The sequence below is a fragment of the Panthera onca genome, chromosome D4 (genome assembly GCF_046562875.1).
Source record: "Panthera onca isolate mPanOnc1 chromosome D4, mPanOnc1 haplotype 2, whole genome shotgun sequence".
Classification (NCBI taxonomy): Eukaryota; Metazoa; Chordata; class Mammalia; order Carnivora; family Felidae; genus Panthera; species Panthera onca.
Genome location: NC_138351.1, coordinates 57,562,225 through 57,580,207, shown reverse-complemented (window position 1 = coordinate 57,580,207; position 17,983 = coordinate 57,562,225). Strand labels below are relative to the sequence as shown.

The following is a 17,983-nucleotide window of genomic DNA, read 5'->3' as shown; positions in this document are numbered from 1 at the left end:
CTGCACACCTCCTAGAACTCAGATTCTCCCGCACAGCGTAGGCTGCAGACACTTGCTCAATCCCACAGACTTGAGATCCCACCAACCAGATTCTCTCATCTTCACCGACCCCTGGGACTCCTTGCACTATCTTGCAAACCCCCAGACCTCCCCCATTAGGGCAAATGTGCGCGCAAACCCAGACGTCACCACAAAAAGGCTCAAGTTCCGCGGGCAGCTCACACCAGCGCGAAAGCTTGGGGAGAGCCCCAGTATCAGGCTCAGTGCCCTCAGGCTAGCGCTTTGATGCCAGCTCCGACTCCCCAACCCTCCCCCCCCCCCCCCGCCCGATCCGGTCAGTCTAGGCCGGCACCCAGGCCAAGGCCCCGCCCCTCTAGACCTGTCATCACAGAAGCCGCACGTGGCCGGGGTGGGACCTCAGGCGACCTGCAGCCATCACTTTGTCTCCTCCGCCATCCATTGGGGCCGTCGCCGCCAATCAGAGCCAGCGGATCCGGCAGGAGCGCCGGCGCCCGGGTGAGGCGAGAGGGAGAAGGGGTGGGGGTAGGAGAGTCCCTGAGACCGACTGGGGCTCGCGGTGGAAAAGGGCCTGGCCTGGGTTCTGCCAGGCTGGAATCCGAGAGAGGGCGGATCCTAGCGAAAGGCGGAGAGACCACAAGGGGGTGGGGACCAAGGAAGGGGCTAGGGACAGGCGGATGTTCTGGGGAGACGCAGAAAAGGCTAGAAGGGGCGGGGCTAGAGAGGGGCGGGGCCTGTGTTACAGGGGAGGAGCCAGAGGAATTAAAGAAACTAGGAAAGGGGCTGGGCCCCGAGAAGGTGGGAGGTGGGACAAGGGAGGGGGTGGGCCTGGGCGTTGCGGGGGCGGGGCTCCGGCAGAAGGGGTGAGGTTTGTAGGCCGAGGCTGCAGCTAGGGCCTCTCTCTAACTGCCTCAACCCCACTACCTCCTCAGGTGCAACGGGACTCACGGAACTACAGGTGTGGGGTGGGGTGCGCGTGGAAGAAGGGACAAGAATGGGGGTGCGCTTGGGCAAACATGAGGAGGTGGGGGCCACGTTAAGGAAGGAGAGAATCTGAGGACTGCTGCGGGGGAGGAAGACAGAGTTGGGGGAGGACTTGGGGGCTCACCGTGTGGGTAGGCAGGTGCATTCTCCAGGGTCCCTTGTAAGGGAGTGCTTTGTGGAGGTTGGAGGTACAGTGTGAGAGGGCAAGTCTGTCTGATGTGGAGGGTTGGAGCCTGGCTATGCTTGAGGGGGAGGGGATGTGAAGTGCTTTGGGGAAAGCAGGTGCTGTATGATGAAGAGCTGGTGGTCCAGAGTGTGGGAGAGACAGAGGGACTGTGCAGAGAATGGGCACTATGTGAGGGAAAGAGGCTGTAGGCCCCAAATGAGGGGGGAAGAACCCCTAGTGCTTTGAGAGAGTCTCCTGGCTTTGTAGAGACTCCAGGAAGAGGTTTGTGTACTGTGTTCTAGGAATGGCATGATGGGATTAGTGGGGTGAAGAAACCAGTCCATAGTGCTCCTGGCTCCTTGGCTCCTAATTACACCTTCAGGCCTGAGCACTCTTAGGGAGGATCCAGGCCCCACTTGCTGCTAGGTCTTCTGTGACTGTCTCCTCAGTCTGCTTTGGATCTGGCTGGCTGAGACTGGAGTTTCTTCCCCTAGCTGGTGTTCCTGTTAACCCCCACTCTAGTTCCTGTTCCTCCCAGAAGGCTGCCTTCGTCCCTGTCTTCCCCCTCCCCCACTTTGCCCTGCCCTCTGCTCTGGGTGTGCTCATTTCCCACTTCCTTCCTCGCCCTGGGGCCTGGCCTGGGACTTGCCCGTCTAGGAGCTTTGTGCTCAATGGCCACAGGACCTAGTAACCAGCTGCAAGGCCCAGACCTCATCCCACTACTGCCAAGATCTCTTCCAACAGCCCCCACAAGTGACTGGCAGCTACATTTTTACCACTGGCCACAAAGTTATTTTCCCCACCCTTTTCCTTCTCCTGGGTGGGGAACCCTAGAACCCTCAAAAATCGGCTTCTGTGGGAAAGGTGGAAATTATTGAGTCTTTGATGTTTGTTTTGAGAGGTGAACTACTATTGCAGGCTGAACTCCAGAAGGGATATGAGGTTCCAGCCTCAGCTGGAAGAGGAAGAGAGAATAGCTCCCCACACTCCTGGCCGGGAGGCTGATGGTCAGAACTGATACTAGGGGCCTAATCCTCTTGGGAGTTCCTCAGGTTCCCTGAGGGGACTTGATATAGTGCCAAAGTTCTATTTGTCCCTGGGCTAGTTGAGAGACTGAAAAAAGGCCTGCCTTCCACACAGTGGCTGGATGAGTATGACAGTGTTACTGAAAGGGGCCCCAAGCCAACTCTCCTCCTAGCTGAGAGACTGGCTGGGGAGGGAGGGGGTGCTGAGGCCAGACAAAGCCGTAGGGTAGGGTGGGTAAGGGAGGGCAGGCTGAAGCCTTTTGAGGAGGAGCTGATTGCTATGGTAACACAGCTTCCCAGACTGTCTCTCAGAGAGGCGGGTCTAGGGCAAACACTCCAGCTTCCTAAGGACTGAGGCATTTGTATGAGTGGGTGGGGCGTAAAGAGAAAGGGCATCAGTTTGCTGTGCTGAGGCTGGAGTATATAGCTTCTCTGCTTCAATACAAGCAGGAGGGCATTCAGAAACTTGTGTCCATCCTCTGAAAATGGATTTGAGTGAACAATAGCCATTAGAATCATAGCAGTATAAGGCCAGAGTTGTAGAAGCCCTCAACTATAGTTTATACAAACCTCTAATCTTACAGGGTTGAAAATTTACAGCCAAAGACACTGTGACTTTCTCTGGTCTCAGAGTGAAAGAGCAGGTATTAGGACCTATGTCTTCTGTTTGCTGTTCCCTCAGCCCAGGGCTCATCATTTCTTTCAGCCAACGTTTATTGAGCAGCTATTATGTGCCAGGCACTGAGGTTGATTCTGGGAATACCAGCATGAACAAAACAACATTGCTTCTCTCCTATAGCTTCCATTCTAACGAGGAGAAAGAAATGCGTGGGGGGGGGGGTGGGCACCTGGTGATAACTGCTATGAAAAAAATAAAGGACAGCAGATAGATAAGGCCTCTTGATTGTACCATGCTGCTTTCCTAGGGCACACGGAGGCCTAGAACACCTTTGATCCTTCCCACTGAGCTACTGCCCCCCCTGCCCTTTGCAGGTAACTGAGGCCTGGATCTATGTTAGTGGCAGTAAGACAGAACTTACTGCCTGTTCTCTGGGGTCATCAAGGGACTATCACTTTCCTGTAGTGTTCTGTGTCTATTTGTCTTCCTAGTAAGTTTTTACTAAAGGAAGTAAGCTCTTGCTTTTTGCAATTTTGTTCAGAATTTTGAGAATTTCCTGAATCCTATTCCTTAGCATTAGGGAACCAACAAATAAATCAGTCCACGGCAAATGGAAATGGATTCTTTTTCAGGGTTTTTCTCCCTGGTCTGAGGTGAGAAGAAGGGAGCCTAGAGGAAGGGTTACTTACTTGTCCTTCCTTTTTTTTTTTTAATTTTTCTTTATGTTTATTTATTTTTGAGAGAGAGAGAGAGAGAGAGCATGAATGGCAGAAGGGCAGAGAAAGAGGGAGACACAGAATCCAAAGCAGGTTCCAGGCTCTGAGCTGTTAGCACAGAGCCCACTCAACAGATTGAGCCACCCAAGCGCCCCTCTTACTTGTCCTTCCTGAATCTAGTGCACAAGGAGGAAGTAGGGAAAGGGGAGCCTTTTTTTTTTTTTTTTTTTACTATCCAGTGACAACCTCAGGGCCCTTGGGGCCTACAGCACAGGCAAGGTAGAAACAAGGACCTTAGGCCTTCTGTAGCCTCTGAACTATGGAAGAATGGACTCCCCTTCTAGAGGCATAATTGGCAACCTGCCCTGGCCTACGCCAATACTCCAGGCTTTGGTTTGAGTCGTCCCTCTTTTAACTCTGGTATTTCCTTGCTTCTGTGGAAGACTGACAGAAAAAGCTTCCTAAGTATGGAAACTAACTTGTCAACAAGTTCAGAGGAAAAGGTACCTATTTTCTTAGCTTACCCCTAAAGCAGCCCCTGTAAAGAGCATCTTTTAATGCTTACTCCTTATAGAGGTTTCCATCCTTGTCATTTAAAGAATAGGTCATTTAAAGAATTAGGAATGCTGGTTCTGCTGCCACTTAGTTTGGCTGTTTCTGGGCCCAGCCTAGAGCCCAGTGACTCAGGGGGAGGGTGGGGAGTTTCGAGGGAGCTGTGAGTCATGGGAGGGAGCTCCATCACAAGAGTTGGGCACATCCCCCCACTCATGGCAGAAGCCTTTCTATCCCACTTCCCCTGGGTGCTCCGTCTCCTATGAATAGAAAGAATACTGTAGAAAGAATGAAGCAGCCTGATCTCAGAATGGTCGTTCAGAGACACAAAAAAGGATGTTTAGGTCCCTGAATTAAAATGTATCCCTATCTCTGGAATTCTTGAGGTCCCTCTAAAGAAGGCAAAAGAAAATTAATAAAAAGTAAGAGAAGGAAGAATACCATTTCTCAATGGAAGGAGATAAGATCCCACTTCAGAACTTTTTCATCTGCTCTGGCATGAAGGAAGCTTTCTAGACTTAAGCAGTACTCTGGTGTTTGAAGCTCAGGTTTGCAAGAAAGGGAGAGATGAATGAGAGTGGGGATATTTAGGGTCTGGTGAGGGAAGAGCAGGCTGATTTTGGAGATTGTGGAACTTTGTCTTTGAAAGCCCCAGGGCGTCCTATTAAACACCTTCGGAAGAGGAAGGGCGGAGGTGAGCAGTGGGAGGCCACACCTTTGAAAGGGTTAAATTGGCAGGGCAGGGAGATCCTTTGGATTCCTGCAATTGAGGGGTTAAGGAGATGGGCGGGGCGACACGGGTAGGCCTGCCCCCTTGTGGGCCAATGGGCGTGTGTCTCTTGGAGGGGGCGTGCCTCACACTTGAGGTCGTGGAGAGGCTGGACTCCTATGGGCCAATGAATATGGTCGCTGCCCGCGGAGGGCGTGGTCTTAGGGGGGCGTGGCGGCCACGGCCGCCGCGGCGGGGGTGTTGGGGCGCTGGGCGGGGCGGGCGGCCCCATCAGCTGGTAGGAAATGGCCTGTGAGTCAGAGGGGCAGCGGAGTCGACAGCACTGAGCCGGGGCGGCCACGGGGAGGGACAGTCGCGGGGAGGGGTGCGGCAGCGGCTGGGGGGCTGCGGGCGCCAGGTCCCGCTAGTGTTGCACACGAAGCTGAACAGAGAACAGCCTAGCAAAGCAGGGCTCTGCGTGAGCCACCCTTTGTCTGGGTTGGGGGCCCGTGGCGGGGAGGACCCGGGAGTCGAGGGGAGGGACCGGGACGGGACGGAAGGGCCCGGAGCAGCGGCCGCCGCGGCGGAGCCAATTTAAGAGCGGGGTGAGTGTGTGCTAGGGGGAAAGAGCAAATCTCCGAAGCTCCAGTATGGAATGGGGCCTGCCCCAGGCTCTGGGGAGGAGAGGGGTGAGAATGGACCTGGGAGACTAAGTAGGGGTTGGGGGCATCATCCAGAACAAGGAGTCCAGCGGAAGGGGTGAGTCTGCTGGACTCAGTTTGGAGGAGGTGCTGACATCTGGTCTCTCCATTAAGGGTAGAGGGCTTTAGGTCAGCAGTCAAGGGGTGGGTTAGAGACCAGAGGTTGACCTTCCTACCCATAGTGGTGGTCCATGGGAGTAGCTCCGCTAGTTTGTGTGGACATGTATAGGAACAAAATGTGGAGTAGCTGGCAGTTCTCTCTGAACAGGATGAGGGTAGAAAGCACATGGAGAGGAATTCTCCTTCCTGCCACCCTCCTAGATCAGTGTAGAAATAGATACCTTTAATACTGAAGGAAAGGGGAGAGTGAGTCTGGGAGTTGTACCTGTACCAATACCCACCTGCCCCACCTCCCAGGCCTAGCAGGTGTCTGAGGTACAGAACCCATGGTATTCTGGGATTTGGTGTTTTTGCTGGCCTTGCTCCTTGGGAATGTTGGGAACTGTAGTCCTTGCCAGCCATAGCCTGGCACAGCTGTTTGATGCCAGCTGCTGCCCACCCCCTGCACAGAGAGTGAGGTTTGGCCTACCCTGCCCCCCTCTTCCACAGTCCTGCCCCATGAGTCAGCTCGAAGCCATGGTCTAGAGCCAGACAGGCTGGGTGGCAGGGAAGTGCGTCTTAGAGCTTCTCATTGACAAGTCAGGAACTGAGAGGGCTCTGGGGTAATGAGCAGATGCCAGGCATTCTGGGGTCAAGTAGGGCATCATGTCATCACCTGCCTTCCCCAGGGCAATGGCTCCAGAGGCCAACTTGGATGACCAGGGGTGGGGTGCTAAGAAAAAGGACCTTCCTCAACTTGTATGGCTTGAGTAGAGGAAAGGAAGGTAGAGATGAATACAGGTTGTACCTACCCTCTGACAGTGCTGTCATTGGAGTTCTGCCCTTTCCAGACACCCCACCCACCACAGGGAACCAGAATTTTCTAGCAATCCCATTTCTCACGAGAACTTGGTGAAATAAGGTAATGTGGAGTGCAATGATAAGAACTTGGTGTAGGAGAGCTTTTCAGTCCCCAATGTGTAAATCTCTCCCTTTCTCCCTGTCCCCCATTTCCACCTCTGTTATTGCTGATTCTCCCTATACAAGTAATCTCTCTACTTCTCTAATTCTGGGAGTTTTTCTCTTCACTGCTAGGACTGATGCCAAAGTCTCTGGGGCTTGCATTCTACTTTTTTGAGTCCTGCCATGTGCTTACTCCCTGTACTTAGAGTTTGGCAGAGGAGCGAACAGAACTATCCTTAAGAACCCCCTGGTCTGTCTAGGAGATTTCTTACCTATAAGAACAAGCAAAATTGTCACTGGGTTGTAGTAGATAGTGACACTGCCTTAGGTGAAGTCTCAGGAGAGAGATGTGGTCTAGGGTGGACAGAGTAGGCTTTCTGGAGGGAATGGCATTTGGCCTAGCCAAGGAGGAAGGATAGGGCTTAGGTAGGTATACAGGGGACATTCTTTGAAGGGGAAAAGATACGGTGGATGGCAGGCAGCATAGGCTACTGCACAAAGGAGAAGCTTGATCCTGGGACAGTATTTCCTCCCATAAAGGAAAATGGCCTTCAATTTGGCATTCCCCTCACCTAGTATGGGCTCCTGAGGGTGGACTAGTCAATAAAGAAAGTCTTTAGTCCTGGCAGAAAAACAGTGGTTTGGGTTTTTGGGTGCTAAACATGTGGCTAAGTGGAGAGGTAGTCCTACTTGCTTCCAGCTATCTGACTGCCACTGCCTTATCTCTAGCTTGCAGGGCCTAGGGGGAGGGGAGGTCCTGGAAAGTGCCTTCTGGCATTGCCTTCTACACTCCCCCTCCACTTGATTAGATTTGTTGCCTCCTGTTAAAGGGACAGACTGCCGGGGGTAATGTGTTTAAGGCCAAAGGGCTGCCTTTGAGCTGACCTGAGGTTTGTATCTGTGAGGAGTGCTCCTGGGGTAGGACTTTCTGCAAGACCTCTCCCCTTAGGGCTCCGGAGTAGCATTTGTCTTTTGGAGAGAGACTTTAAGGAAGGAGTTATACAACCTTGTCTAGGAGGGCTGAATTCATACTCTGACCATCTCTCAGTTGGCATTGGAGTTCTCTTGGATCTTGGGGTATTGCATTCCCCCTCACACTCAGGGCAGAAGCCCCTTAGCTGGTGGCCCTGATAAATGGTGATCCTGCCACAACTTCTCACCTCCTATTATGCTGAACCTAGATCTGCCTCTCTCTGACTCCGTAGGTAACCTAGCTCTGCCCTCTGGGCTCTGGATCCCAAGACTACACCTTCTGTTTCTGAAGAGCTTTTCATATGGGAGAAGGATATCCTGGAGGGTACTCTGATAGCCCACAACTGGACAGGAGTCTTGCCACTGGCACCAGGGATCCTGGATTTTAATGTCTGTTCTCCTTTCCTTAGGGTCCAGCTGAGCCCAAGAGCTGCACGGAATGGTGGCAGTCACCTTGCCAGTGCAGCGGGAATGGACCAGACTGCAAGCTAGGAGAGCAAGGCATCAGTCAGGAAGAGGGAACACACGGCTAGGCTTAAGGCCTCTTCATCGGGGTGAGTGCTGGGGAAAGGGAGGGGAAGCAGGTCCAGTGAGAACCCTGAGCTAAACATGCCATCCTCTCAGAAATTCTGGGATTGTCCTCTATACTCCATTAATCCATCTGGGGATTTGGACAGCTTCACCCCAAGGAAACCCACAAGGTCACCTCTTCAGGCCAGAGGAGGATCTGCAACTCAGGTGGAAGAGAGAAGACCCAATGATTCTTCTGATCACCTTTTCTTCTCTTCTCTTGTACAGATGTCCCCAGGCCCCCCAGCCCAGGCCCAGCATAAAGGCTGTGTGGGGGGGCCCCCCTGACCCAAGGGGGGGCTTCATGCGCCACGTGCAGGCGGAGCCGTCTTCATCCTCAGAACCAGAGGCTGGCCCTTCGCAGCCTGCAGTCAGGCAGGGGGCCCTCCAGGGTGGCCTGCTCATGGGCTACAGCCCAGCAGGGGGGGCGACATCCCCCGGGGTCTACCAGGTATCCATCTTTTCCCCTCCAGCTGGTGCCTCTGAGCCTCACAGGGCCCTGAAACGGCCGGCCCCACCCACTGAGGTTACCAGGGAGCTGAAGAGAGGCCCTGGGCTGGGGGCCAGAGAGGGACTACCCCCTGAAGAACCATCTACTGTGGGGCTACTAGGCCCAGAGGGACTGGGGCTGGGACTGGGTCTGGCCAGCCAGCATTTCTGTCACCATGGCCTCTGTGTTGTGGAACAGGGAGGTAGCTCCACCTCACCTTGGACTTCAGGGGCCCAGAGTCCCCCTTGTCCCCCATCAAATGCTTCCTGCAATAGTTTGCACACCAGAGACTGGGCTTCCCCAGATCCAGGGGCACAGGGGTCCCTGGGGGAGTCCCCAGGGCCAGCCCCTCTGGGCCAGCTGCACACATTTGACACTGATTTGCACAGTCTTGCACAAATAGGGGGTAAGAGCCCAGTGGCTGGGGTGGGCAACGGGGGTAGCCCTTGGCCTAGGGAGTCCCCTAGCACTGCCAATGGGCACAGTCCCGAGCACACACCCCCTGGCCCTGGACCTCCAGGCCCCTGCCCCACCAAGCGAAGGTTGCTTCCTGCTGGAGAAGCCCTGGATGTCAGCTCTGAGGATGAGGGGCCAGCCCCTCGGAGGCGCCGGGGAACCCTGGGCCACCCTCCTGCTGCCAACAGTTCTGATGCCAAAGCCACACCCTTCTGGAGCCATCTGCTGCCTGGGCCCAAGGAGCCTGTGCTGGTAATCCAGGAGAAGGGGATGGTCTATTCTTAAGTAGATATGTGTGTGGGAAAAGGTGAAGGCCTGAGGAGTGGGGGGGGGAGGGGGGTCCAGATGTTCCTTTGAGAGCTTGTAATGAGGTCCTGCTTCCAAACATGCCTGACCTCCACCCAATCTTTTTCTGTAATCTTTCCTCTCCATAGGACCCAACAGACTGCAGTCCCATGGGGCGGAGGCTGAAAGGTGCCCGTCGCCTGAAGCTGTAAGTGATCAGCTTCTCCCTCTGCTCTATCCCTGCAAGTGGGGCAAAAGTCTATAATCCTTTTTCTGACTGCAGGGTAGGGGAACCCAGGGCAGGAGCCCTAGATGGTGGCAAAGGGTGAGCCCAAGGACATGAGTAAGCATACCAGAATACTTCAAGCCAATGTACTGTGTGTCCCTCCCCTACCAGGAGCTCCCTTCGAAGCCTCCGGAAGGGGCCAGGCCTGCTGAGCCCCCCCAGTGCCTCCCCTGTTCCTACCCCTGCTGTCAGCCGTACCCTGCTTGGCAACTTTGAGGTAGTTCCCCTTGGATTCTGTGATTGGGGGCCTTGGGGAAAGTGAGATGGTAGAGTGTGGCCTGGATGGGTAAGGAAAATAGCTGGTATCTGTCTCATAATATGCTTTCCCCATCTCAACCCCAGGAATCATTGCTGCGAGGACGCTTTGCACCATCTGGCCACATTGAGGGCTTCACGGCAGAGATTGGAGCTAGTGGATCCTACTGCCCCCAGCATGTCACCCTGCCTGTCACTGTCACCTTCTTTGATGTTTCTGAGCAAAATGCCCCGGCTCCCTTCCTGGTATGACCTGACCTCAACCCAAAGTTAGCTTGTGAGGAGGGTGAGGGATGGATAGCAGGAAGGATTCTTTAGGTGTTCTCACCTAGGAGAGAGTTCAGAGCCTGGTGGGGAGAACTCTAGTGTGGGGCAAGGGCTAGGCCCAGAGTGAGAGATTATGGAGATGGATGAGTATTCAAAGCTCTCCTAGACCCCATCTTAGCTGATGGCTCCATGACCTTCCTAGGGTGTCGTGGACCTGAATCCCCTGGGGAGGAAGGGTTACAGCGTGCCCAAGATGGGCACCATCCAAGTGGTAAGTTTCCCCTGAGGGGCAGTGGGAGTGGGGAGAGGAGAACAGCCCCTAGGCCCTAACAACTTTGCCTGTCCTGCCCCCAGACCTTATTTAACCCCAACCAGACTGTGGTGAAGATGTTCCTTGTGACCTTTGACTTCTCTGACATGCCTGCTGCCCACATGACCTTCCTGCGCCATCGCCTCTTTTTGGTGCCTGTGGGTGAGGAGGGAAATGCTAGCCCCACCTGCCGCCTCCTCTGCTACTTGCTGCACCTCAGGTGAGGACAGGGCCCGGGGGCAGCTGGGTAGGCCCAGGGAAAGGATTTTCCCCACCCCAGGTTATCTGGCTTATCTACTATCTGGATTCTTTCTTTGATCACCCTGTTGTCCCCCAGGTTCCGGAGCTCCCGCTCAGGCCGCTTAAGCCTGCATGGAGACATCCGCCTGCTTTTTTCCCGCCGGAGCCTGGAACTGGACACAGGGCTCCCCTACGAACTGCAGGCAGTGACTGAGTCCCCTCACAATCCACGTTATTCACCTTTGCCCTGATTGCCAGTGCCCTGAACCCATGTGGGCCAAGTACCTACCCATCCTGCTCCATCCTGGACAGAGCAAATACGTGGAAAGGTGGCAAAAGACCCTTTAGGCTTGAATTAAAGCCCTCACCATGCTCATGCCCAAATCGATTATTTGGGTGTTTAAAGCCTCTGATCCTTACCACACTCTGCTCTACTCTGGGTACTCCATGTACCTCCCACTCCCTTGGATTTCCCAGGCCAACTTAGGTAGTGGGGAGACAAGGAGTTACCCTGAGGTTGTCTAAAGTTCCCAGGCAAGTCATGCCAGCGTTGCCTCCCTGTCCTGGGCAGGGGCCACTTATTATTTTATTTATTTTTAATTTATAATTTATTCAAATTGGATTGCCTTGGTAACCTCCCAAACCTGATAATTGGCATTGCCCCTCATCCTTTCCCACTCTCAGATATTGCTCCAAGCTCAGGAGTTGAAGAAGCTGATGTGGGGGTTGGGGGAGAACTGTTCTTTCTCAGCTGAGGGCAGAGAGGTTATCCCAGAAGGACTGAGTCCCTAGCCAAAGACTCAGCTTCTCCTGTCCTTCCCTATACCTTCCCTATACCTTTCACTTCCCCTACCCTCTGACCCCTCTCTGAAAGCCAACTTGTGTGTGTGTGTGTGTGTGTGTGTGTGTCCACGTGTCCGCGCACACACGCACACACATACAAGCTTTTATTTATGTGGTGTGTGTAAGAAAGAGAGCTTGCATGCATGCACACACACAGAGGTTAACCATGCCTGATCTAAGACTCCAGACTCCAGTTGTCTCTCTCCTCCTGCCTGTGTCTCCTTGCTTTGGGGTCCTGACTGAGGAAGGTGTTCTGGGGGCAGAGTCAGGGCCAAGGACTGGGGTGCCTCCTCTCACCTGACCAGACTCTGACCCACCTACCTCAGCTGGGATGAGGGGCACCCCTCAAACTCAGTCATGTGATTTCCCAACTACCCCATTCCCCACACCAGACTCTGACCCAGCCTTAGTCCTGACTCCTGGGGCTGGCTGAGGGGAACAAGCAATTGCTTGAAACTTGAACAAAAAAAAAAAATAAAATAAAAAAATAAAAAAAAAGAAAAGAAAAAGAAAGAAAAAAAGAAAGAAGAAAGAAAAAAGAAATGAAAAAATTGTATCTGGTACTTTTTTTCAGGAAACAACAACAATAAAGAAAGAATAAATTCTTGTTTGGAAACTTGAGCTAAACCCTACTTTTTCTGTTGGGGAGAATATGGGAATGGGGATGGAGGGTCTAACTGGAGCTCAGACTCTGCCCTTTCTCCCAGACGGGCCTGAGGTCTGAGGCCATGAGGTCTTAGGCAAGGCCCTAATGATTCTTAGGATCTGGTCTTGCTCTTTTCAGATAATGGGGTGGGGTGGGGTGGTGAGAAAGGTTCAGCCATAAAAGCTGAGCTCTCTGAATGTGGATCTACATACCCAAACTAGTTCTATTGTTACCGATTTTAGCACCTCTGAACTTAAGTGCCCTGAAATGTAAAATGGGGGTGATTCTGCAAGTCTCTTAAAAGATGTGCCAGACATCAGGGATGTGTGCAGAGTGACATGATCCAGAGAAGCCTGAATGTAGGGGCTATGTGCTGGACTCTGTAAGGGGACCAGGCCTGATAGACTGACTAGGAAGAGGTAGAAAAAGCTACGGTGCCTGGGGAGAAGAGGGGAGGGGGAAATCTCAATCCAATCACCAGGCAATGTTAGGCCCAATCACCATGGCAACGGGAATGGGGTCAGTCCCCAGTGGGAGGGCTGGGTACAACACAGCAGGACTACCTGACAATGTCACTATGGCAACCATGGCATAGAGCGCCAATCCCTTGGTCGCTATGGTGACGAAGCCGTTTATACGCTCAGAAGGGTAAACTGAGTCTCGGGTGGAGGTAAAGAACTTGGTGGGAGGTGTTTCTGGGACACTTGCACGCGGAAAATAGACTCCATGGTCACCATGTCCAGGATCTTGAGCTTGATCAAAGAGAACCAGAACAAGTTTCAGCCTTGTGCCTTCTCTAGCTGGTCTACAAATCCCAGGGAACAACTTGATACACGCTTCTGTTCAAGTAAAGCTGATTGGCTGAAGTTGGGGTGGGGGGGGCGGGAGAACGGAGACGGCCGGAAGTACGTCTGGGGGAGTGGAAATACAGGAGGAAAGGCTCAGGTCCGGTTTTCTAGAGTGACCTCTCTGCTCACCGTCTCGTTGGTTCCGGAGGTCCTGTGTTCGTGGGAAATGCTGGCGCGCGCTGCGCGGGGCACTGGGGCCCTTTTGCTGAGGGTGAGTGCGAGGGAACGTTCTCCAAGGGTCCTGCCAGAGATCACCTGGATCCTTACCTGGGAAGGAGAAGGATTCTAAGTTTGGGGAGAGAACTAGGGTCAGAGGTCACAGTACCCACGTGAGTTCCTCTCCGAGGACCCTTTAGGGTCGCGGTTTAAGGAGATGCTCTCTGGACAGGCGCCGAGAAGGGCGATGTGGCCCGCCGGCTGGGGTCTCTGCTAATCCTCGTCTTCTCGATAGGGCTCCGTGCAGGCTTCTGGCCGTGCTCCGCGTCGCGCCTCCTCTGGATTGCCCCGAAACACCGTGGTACTGTTTGTGCCGCAGCAAGAGGCCTGGGTGGTAGAGCGAATGGGCCGATTCCACCGGATCCTGGAGCCTGTGAGAACCTCTTCTGCCCACTCAGGGCCACCCTGATGCCGAATTCCCTCACGATATGGGCGGATGGGGTGGGATCTCATTGGAGCCTGCGCCCACTTTTGGCTTTCAGCTCCCCTGGCCAGACCTGGCAGGGCCCAGGCTGCTGAACCCATGTTACCACCTTTGGGTGTTGCTCTAGCATTACACAAGCCCCATTCTTGGGTATCTCCCCTATCTACCCCCTCAGCTCCTGTTGTCTGCTACTCTGCTGGCTCCCATTCTCTTGATTGTCCCCTTTGTTCAGATGTCCCGCCTTGTATTCCCATCTTTTTGGACTTCCCTACTATTGACACGCCCAGCTTTCTGCTTTACTTGGAATGTTCCATATGTTCATTCCATACCCACTCCAGGCCTAGCTTGGATCTCAACCCTACAACCCCCATCCTTCTGAGGACCCATGACTCCTCTTCCCAGGGCTTGAACATCCTCATCCCTGTGTTAGACCGGATCCGATACGTGCAGAGTCTCAAGGAAATTGTCATCAACGTGCCTGAGCAGTCGGCTGTGACTCTTGGTGAGGGGTGCAGGGTGACACGGGTGCCCTGAGACCGTTAGGATGTAGTTGCAGGAGATGCAGAGCTCATGAGAAAGAGCTGAGCGGAAATTGGAGGCCTGATTTTCCTCCTTTTCTCTCCTGCTCCTGTACCTGTAGACAATGTAACTCTGCAAATCGATGGAGTCCTTTATCTACGTATCATGGACCCATACAAGGTATCTTCTCCTTGGTTTATTCAGCTCCTAAGTTGCTTTTCCCACTAAAATCCTGCATTCGAGCTTCTTACACTTTCCATGCCCTTTTCAGGCAAGCTATGGTGTGGAGGACCCTGAGTATGCTGTCACACAGCTAGCTCAGACGACCATGAGATCAGAGCTTGGCAAACTCTCTCTGGACAAAGTCTTCCGGGTAAGGGGTCTGAGCCAGAGTTACTGTTTGAAGATGCTTCCCTCACACTCTCCATCCTTTGTGGGAGTCAAGATCAGTCAGTGGCACTTCTCAGCTTAGATCCCTGATGAGTGTGTTGAAGCCATGGAATTTATACCTCTCTTTCTCCAGGAGCGGGAGTCCCTGAATGCTAGCATTGTGGATGCCATCAATCAGGCTGCTGATTGCTGGGGCATTCGCTGCCTCCGTTATGAGATCAAGGATATCCACGTGCCACCCCGGGTGAAAGAGTCCATGCAGATGCAGGTGGGGGCCAGGGAGGGGCGGGGAAGAGGACTTCAGGATGCTCCAGTCTCATGGGGACTTGGACTCCCTTCCCTGTCATGATGGGTACAATTGCAGGTCTGTGTAAGAATTTACTCTGGGTTTTTGTTGATGGGGGTCATTGGGGGTTTCTAGGTGGAGGCAGAGAGGCGGAAACGGGCCACAGTTCTAGAGTCTGAGGGGACCCGAGAGTCAGCCATCAACGTGGCAGAGGGGAAGAAGCAGGCACAGATCCTGGCCTCCGAGGCAGAAAAGGCTGAACAAATAAATCAGGCAGCAGGTCTGCAGAGGGTAGAGGCTGAGGGAGGAGAGGGCTTGGGTTTTTGAGGGTTGGTACTGGGACAGGAGCTTTGAGGTACCCTGACTTCATGAGTAAAGCTCTATCTCTTTTCTTCCAGGAGAGGCCAGTGCAGTTCTGGCCAAGGCCAAGGCTAAGGCTGAAGCTATTCGGATCCTGGCTGCAGCTCTGACACAACATGTGAGAGGCCCTGGGTGGGGTGGGAGACAAGAATTGACACTGGAAGAGGTTTTCTCATCTACTCTTGGGAGAAGTTCCTGCCTTTGTGGGTTCCGCTGAGCCAGATTACATGATCTTTTGTATTGTGATCTGTATTGTGATCTGATTCTCTTTCCAGGAACGTGACTACTCTTTACTCCCCTCCCCTCCACCTACCCACCCATCTCCTTCTCCAAGACTGTGATCTTTGATTTTTTCTGTGGCCACAGAATGGAGATGCAGCAGCCTCGCTGACTGTGGCTGAGCAGTATGTCAGTGCGTTCTCCAAACTGGCCAAGGACTCCAACACTATCCTGCTGCCCTCCAACCCTGGCGATGTCACCAGTATGGTGGCTCAGGTTAGAGTACCCTGAGGACCTAGCACAGGACACCAATGCCAGAAACTGAGACCCCTGTCACCACCATCACAACTTAGACACCATAGAGGCCTTCAGAGTAGCCTGAGCCCTAGACCTTCTGTTAGTCTCTGTAGAGAATAAGTTTCTAAGAATGAGACACCTCCCTCACCCCTGGAGATAGGGGAGCTCTTGAGACATCTTTTTTTGGGGGCAGATATATCTGTACCAATATTCTGAGGGTAACCCTGCTCTGATAGTTTTTACGATTCCTAGAATCGACTCTACAGCTTGAGTCTTGCAAGAGAGATAGAAAGGAAAAATAAGTTTATTGGCCCCAGCCCCACTTTCTTTTTAGCTATTGGTGGGTTGGGCTATGCCCTCTGCCATGTGTCCTCATGGCTCTCTCTGTCCCTTTTTTTAGGCCATGGGTGTGTATGGGGCCCTCACCAAAGCCCCAGTGCCCGGGGCCCAGGATTCAGTCTCCAGTGGGAGCAGCAGAGATGTCCAGGGCACAGATGCAAGTCTTGATGAGGAATTTGATCGAGTCAAGCTGAGTTAATGGAGCTGGGCTTGGCCAGGGAGGCTGGGGACAGGGAAACAGCATTCCCATACTCTGGCTCTAGCTTCCCTGCCAAGATTTTGTTATTATTTTTTTATTTGAACTTTAATCATGTAATAAACTTGCCACTGGCAAACCAGAAACTGTCCTCTTTGATTGGGGAATGAAGTTGGGAAAGTCACCAGTGTTTTCCTTGGATGTCCACTTCCATCCTCCAGTTCTCTCAGGTCTGGGGAGCTGATTCCTCCATGACTAAGAGTAAACTTCATGTAAGTCATCCTTTCTGTCTTCAGGAGAAGCTTTGGGATAGGGTGGAGGATTAACCCATGTGTCTATTGAACTATCAGGGAGTGTAGTCCCCCTTCTTGCTAACTATGGGGATATAAATTTGAGCGGGTATTTGTGGGGATTATTTATTTATTTATTTATTTAAATTTATTATTATTATTATTTAATGTTTTATTTATTTTTGAGAGAAATACACACCAAGTGTGAGCGGAGGAGAGGCAGAGAGAGACGGAGACACAGAATCTGAAGCAGGTTCCAGGCTCTTAGCTGTCAGCATAGAGCCTGCCATGGGGCTCGAACTCATGAACCATGAGATTATGACCTGAGCTGAAGTTGGACTCTTAACCGACTGAGCCACCTGGGTGCCCCTGTGGGGATTTTTTTTTTTTTTTAAAGTAAGCTCTACACCTAATGTGGGACTTGAACTCAGAACCGCGAGATCAAAAGTAGCCTGCTTTACCGACTGACCCAGTTGGGCACCCCTGGGGGGATTTTTTATGGGAAAGAAAGCTATTCTGGCGGATAGTACTGCTCAGTGTTTAAAGGTTTCCCAGGGACTGTGAACACTCATTCATTCAAAAACATGATGTCTACCGTGTGTCAAGCTCAGTGCTAGACAAGCAGTTTAGACCTAGTGGTTCCTGCTTTCACAGAATATCAGGTTGGCAGGGAAGACACAGAGATACAAAGTGCTGAGTGCTAAGATGGAAGAAAATTCTGGTTGAGGGATCCTGCAGGGAGAAGCATGCCAGCTTGTGGGCAGCAAGGTTGCCAACCCTGCCACTGAGCTCAGGCTAGAAAAATTAACACATTCACCAGGCTAGGGTTTGGTACTAGAATCTGCAAAGGCCCATGATTCCAGAGAAGTTGGAACATTCAGAGATGTTTGCTGAGACTGAAGGGTGGGTGGGATGTTAGGGGTGTGACTGTATGGCAAGAGCCAGTCATAGGGAGATAGAGTACTGAAGAGTTTGGACTTTAGCTTTAGGATAGGGAGGGGTCCATGAAGGGTTTTTTCTGCCCTCCCATGAAGACTTAGGAAGATTTGGGTAGTCATATTAGTGTTTTAGATACAGCTGTCCTGTTGCAATGTGGACAGGGTATTTGAAGGAGAGGTGAGAGGCTGAAGGACAGTAAGAAGGCGACCTCCATCCTGGAGGGTGATGAGGCCTGAACTGAAGTAAGGAGCCATTGGGATGGAGGTGGAGCGATGACATTTTTCAACATATGTCTGAATTAGAATTTGTGTATCATTTGATGGCTGTTGAACCTCAAATACATGCCAGGCACTAAGGATATAGTAATGAGAAACAATTCCCTGTTCTCAATGAGCTTAAGTTTTTTCCTTTAAGATTTTAAAATTTATTTTTAAAGATTTCATTTTTAAGTAATTTCTACACCTAACATGGGGCTTGAACTTGCAATT

General features: G+C 52.4%; 3 protein-coding genes across 7 annotated transcripts in view; 2 read left to right on the top strand and 1 right to left on the bottom strand.

Moving 5' to 3' along the window:
* Positions 1 to 488, bottom strand: part of UNC13B (unc-13 homolog B) — a 253,576-nt gene extending 253,088 nt beyond the window's left edge. Inside the window, exon 1 of the mRNA XM_081790906.1 lies at positions 380 to 488. Within this exon, the coding sequence (XP_081647032.1) occupies positions 380 to 386 (7 nt within the window). The 5' untranslated portion in view covers positions 387 to 488. The remainder of the gene's footprint in view (positions 1 to 379) is intronic.
* ATOSB (atos homolog B) lies at positions 404 to 12,142 on the top strand. Of its 5 annotated transcripts, none has more exons than XM_060609403.3 (9): positions 404 to 516; positions 7,935 to 8,078; positions 8,323 to 9,292; positions 9,475 to 9,533; positions 9,723 to 9,828; positions 9,954 to 10,112; positions 10,336 to 10,404; positions 10,488 to 10,663; positions 10,781 to 12,142. In XM_060609403.3, the coding sequence occupies exons 3-9, from the start codon at positions 8,399 to 8,401 to the stop codon at positions 10,932 to 10,934; spliced, it is 1,617 nt and encodes a 538-aa protein (XP_060465386.3). In that variant the 5' UTR covers positions 404 to 516; positions 7,935 to 8,078; positions 8,323 to 8,398; the 3' UTR covers positions 10,935 to 12,142. The 5 variants fall into 5 exon arrangements, with proteins under 5 accessions (XP_060465386.3, XP_060465389.3, XP_081647034.1 ...); XM_060609406.3 differs by lacking the exon at positions 404 to 516 and adding an exon at positions 869 to 976 and having other exon boundaries at positions 10,509 to 10,663; XM_081790908.1 differs by lacking the exon at positions 404 to 516 and adding an exon at positions 880 to 978.
* A 956-nt stretch (positions 12,143 to 13,098) lies between these two features.
* Positions 13,099 to 16,412, top strand: STOML2 (stomatin like 2). Its single transcript, XM_060609409.2, has 10 exons — positions 13,099 to 13,231; positions 13,472 to 13,609; positions 14,063 to 14,162; positions 14,301 to 14,359; positions 14,451 to 14,552; positions 14,703 to 14,837; positions 14,991 to 15,135; positions 15,254 to 15,333; positions 15,582 to 15,710; positions 16,132 to 16,412. Exons 1-10 carry the CDS (start codon positions 13,187 to 13,189, stop codon positions 16,267 to 16,269), a joined length of 1,071 nt encoding a protein of 356 aa, XP_060465392.1. The 5' UTR covers positions 13,099 to 13,186; the 3' UTR covers positions 16,270 to 16,412.
* The last annotated feature ends 1,571 nt before the right edge of the window (positions 16,413 to 17,983 follow it).

Coding starts and splice junctions, on each gene's coding strand:
- ATOSB (XM_060609403.3), top strand. CDS start 8,399: ATGCGCCACGTGCAGGCGGAGCCGTCTTCATCCTCAGAACCAGAGGCT. Junction 9,293..9,474: donor GGCCCAAGGAGCCTGTGCTG/GTAATCCAGGAG, acceptor TCCTCTCCATAG/GACCCAACAGACTGCAGTCC. Junction 10,405..10,487: donor AGATGGGCACCATCCAAGTG/GTAAGTTTCCCC, acceptor TCCTGCCCCCAG/ACCTTATTTAACCCCAACCA.
- STOML2 (XM_060609409.2), top strand. CDS start 13,187: ATGCTGGCGCGCGCTGCGCGGGGCACTGGGGCCCTTTTGCTGAGG. Junction 14,163..14,300: donor GCAGTCGGCTGTGACTCTTG/GTGAGGGGTGCA, acceptor CTGTACCTGTAG/ACAATGTAACTCTGCAAATC. Junction 14,360..14,450: donor GTATCATGGACCCATACAAG/GTATCTTCTCCT, acceptor TGCCCTTTTCAG/GCAAGCTATGGTGTGGAGGA.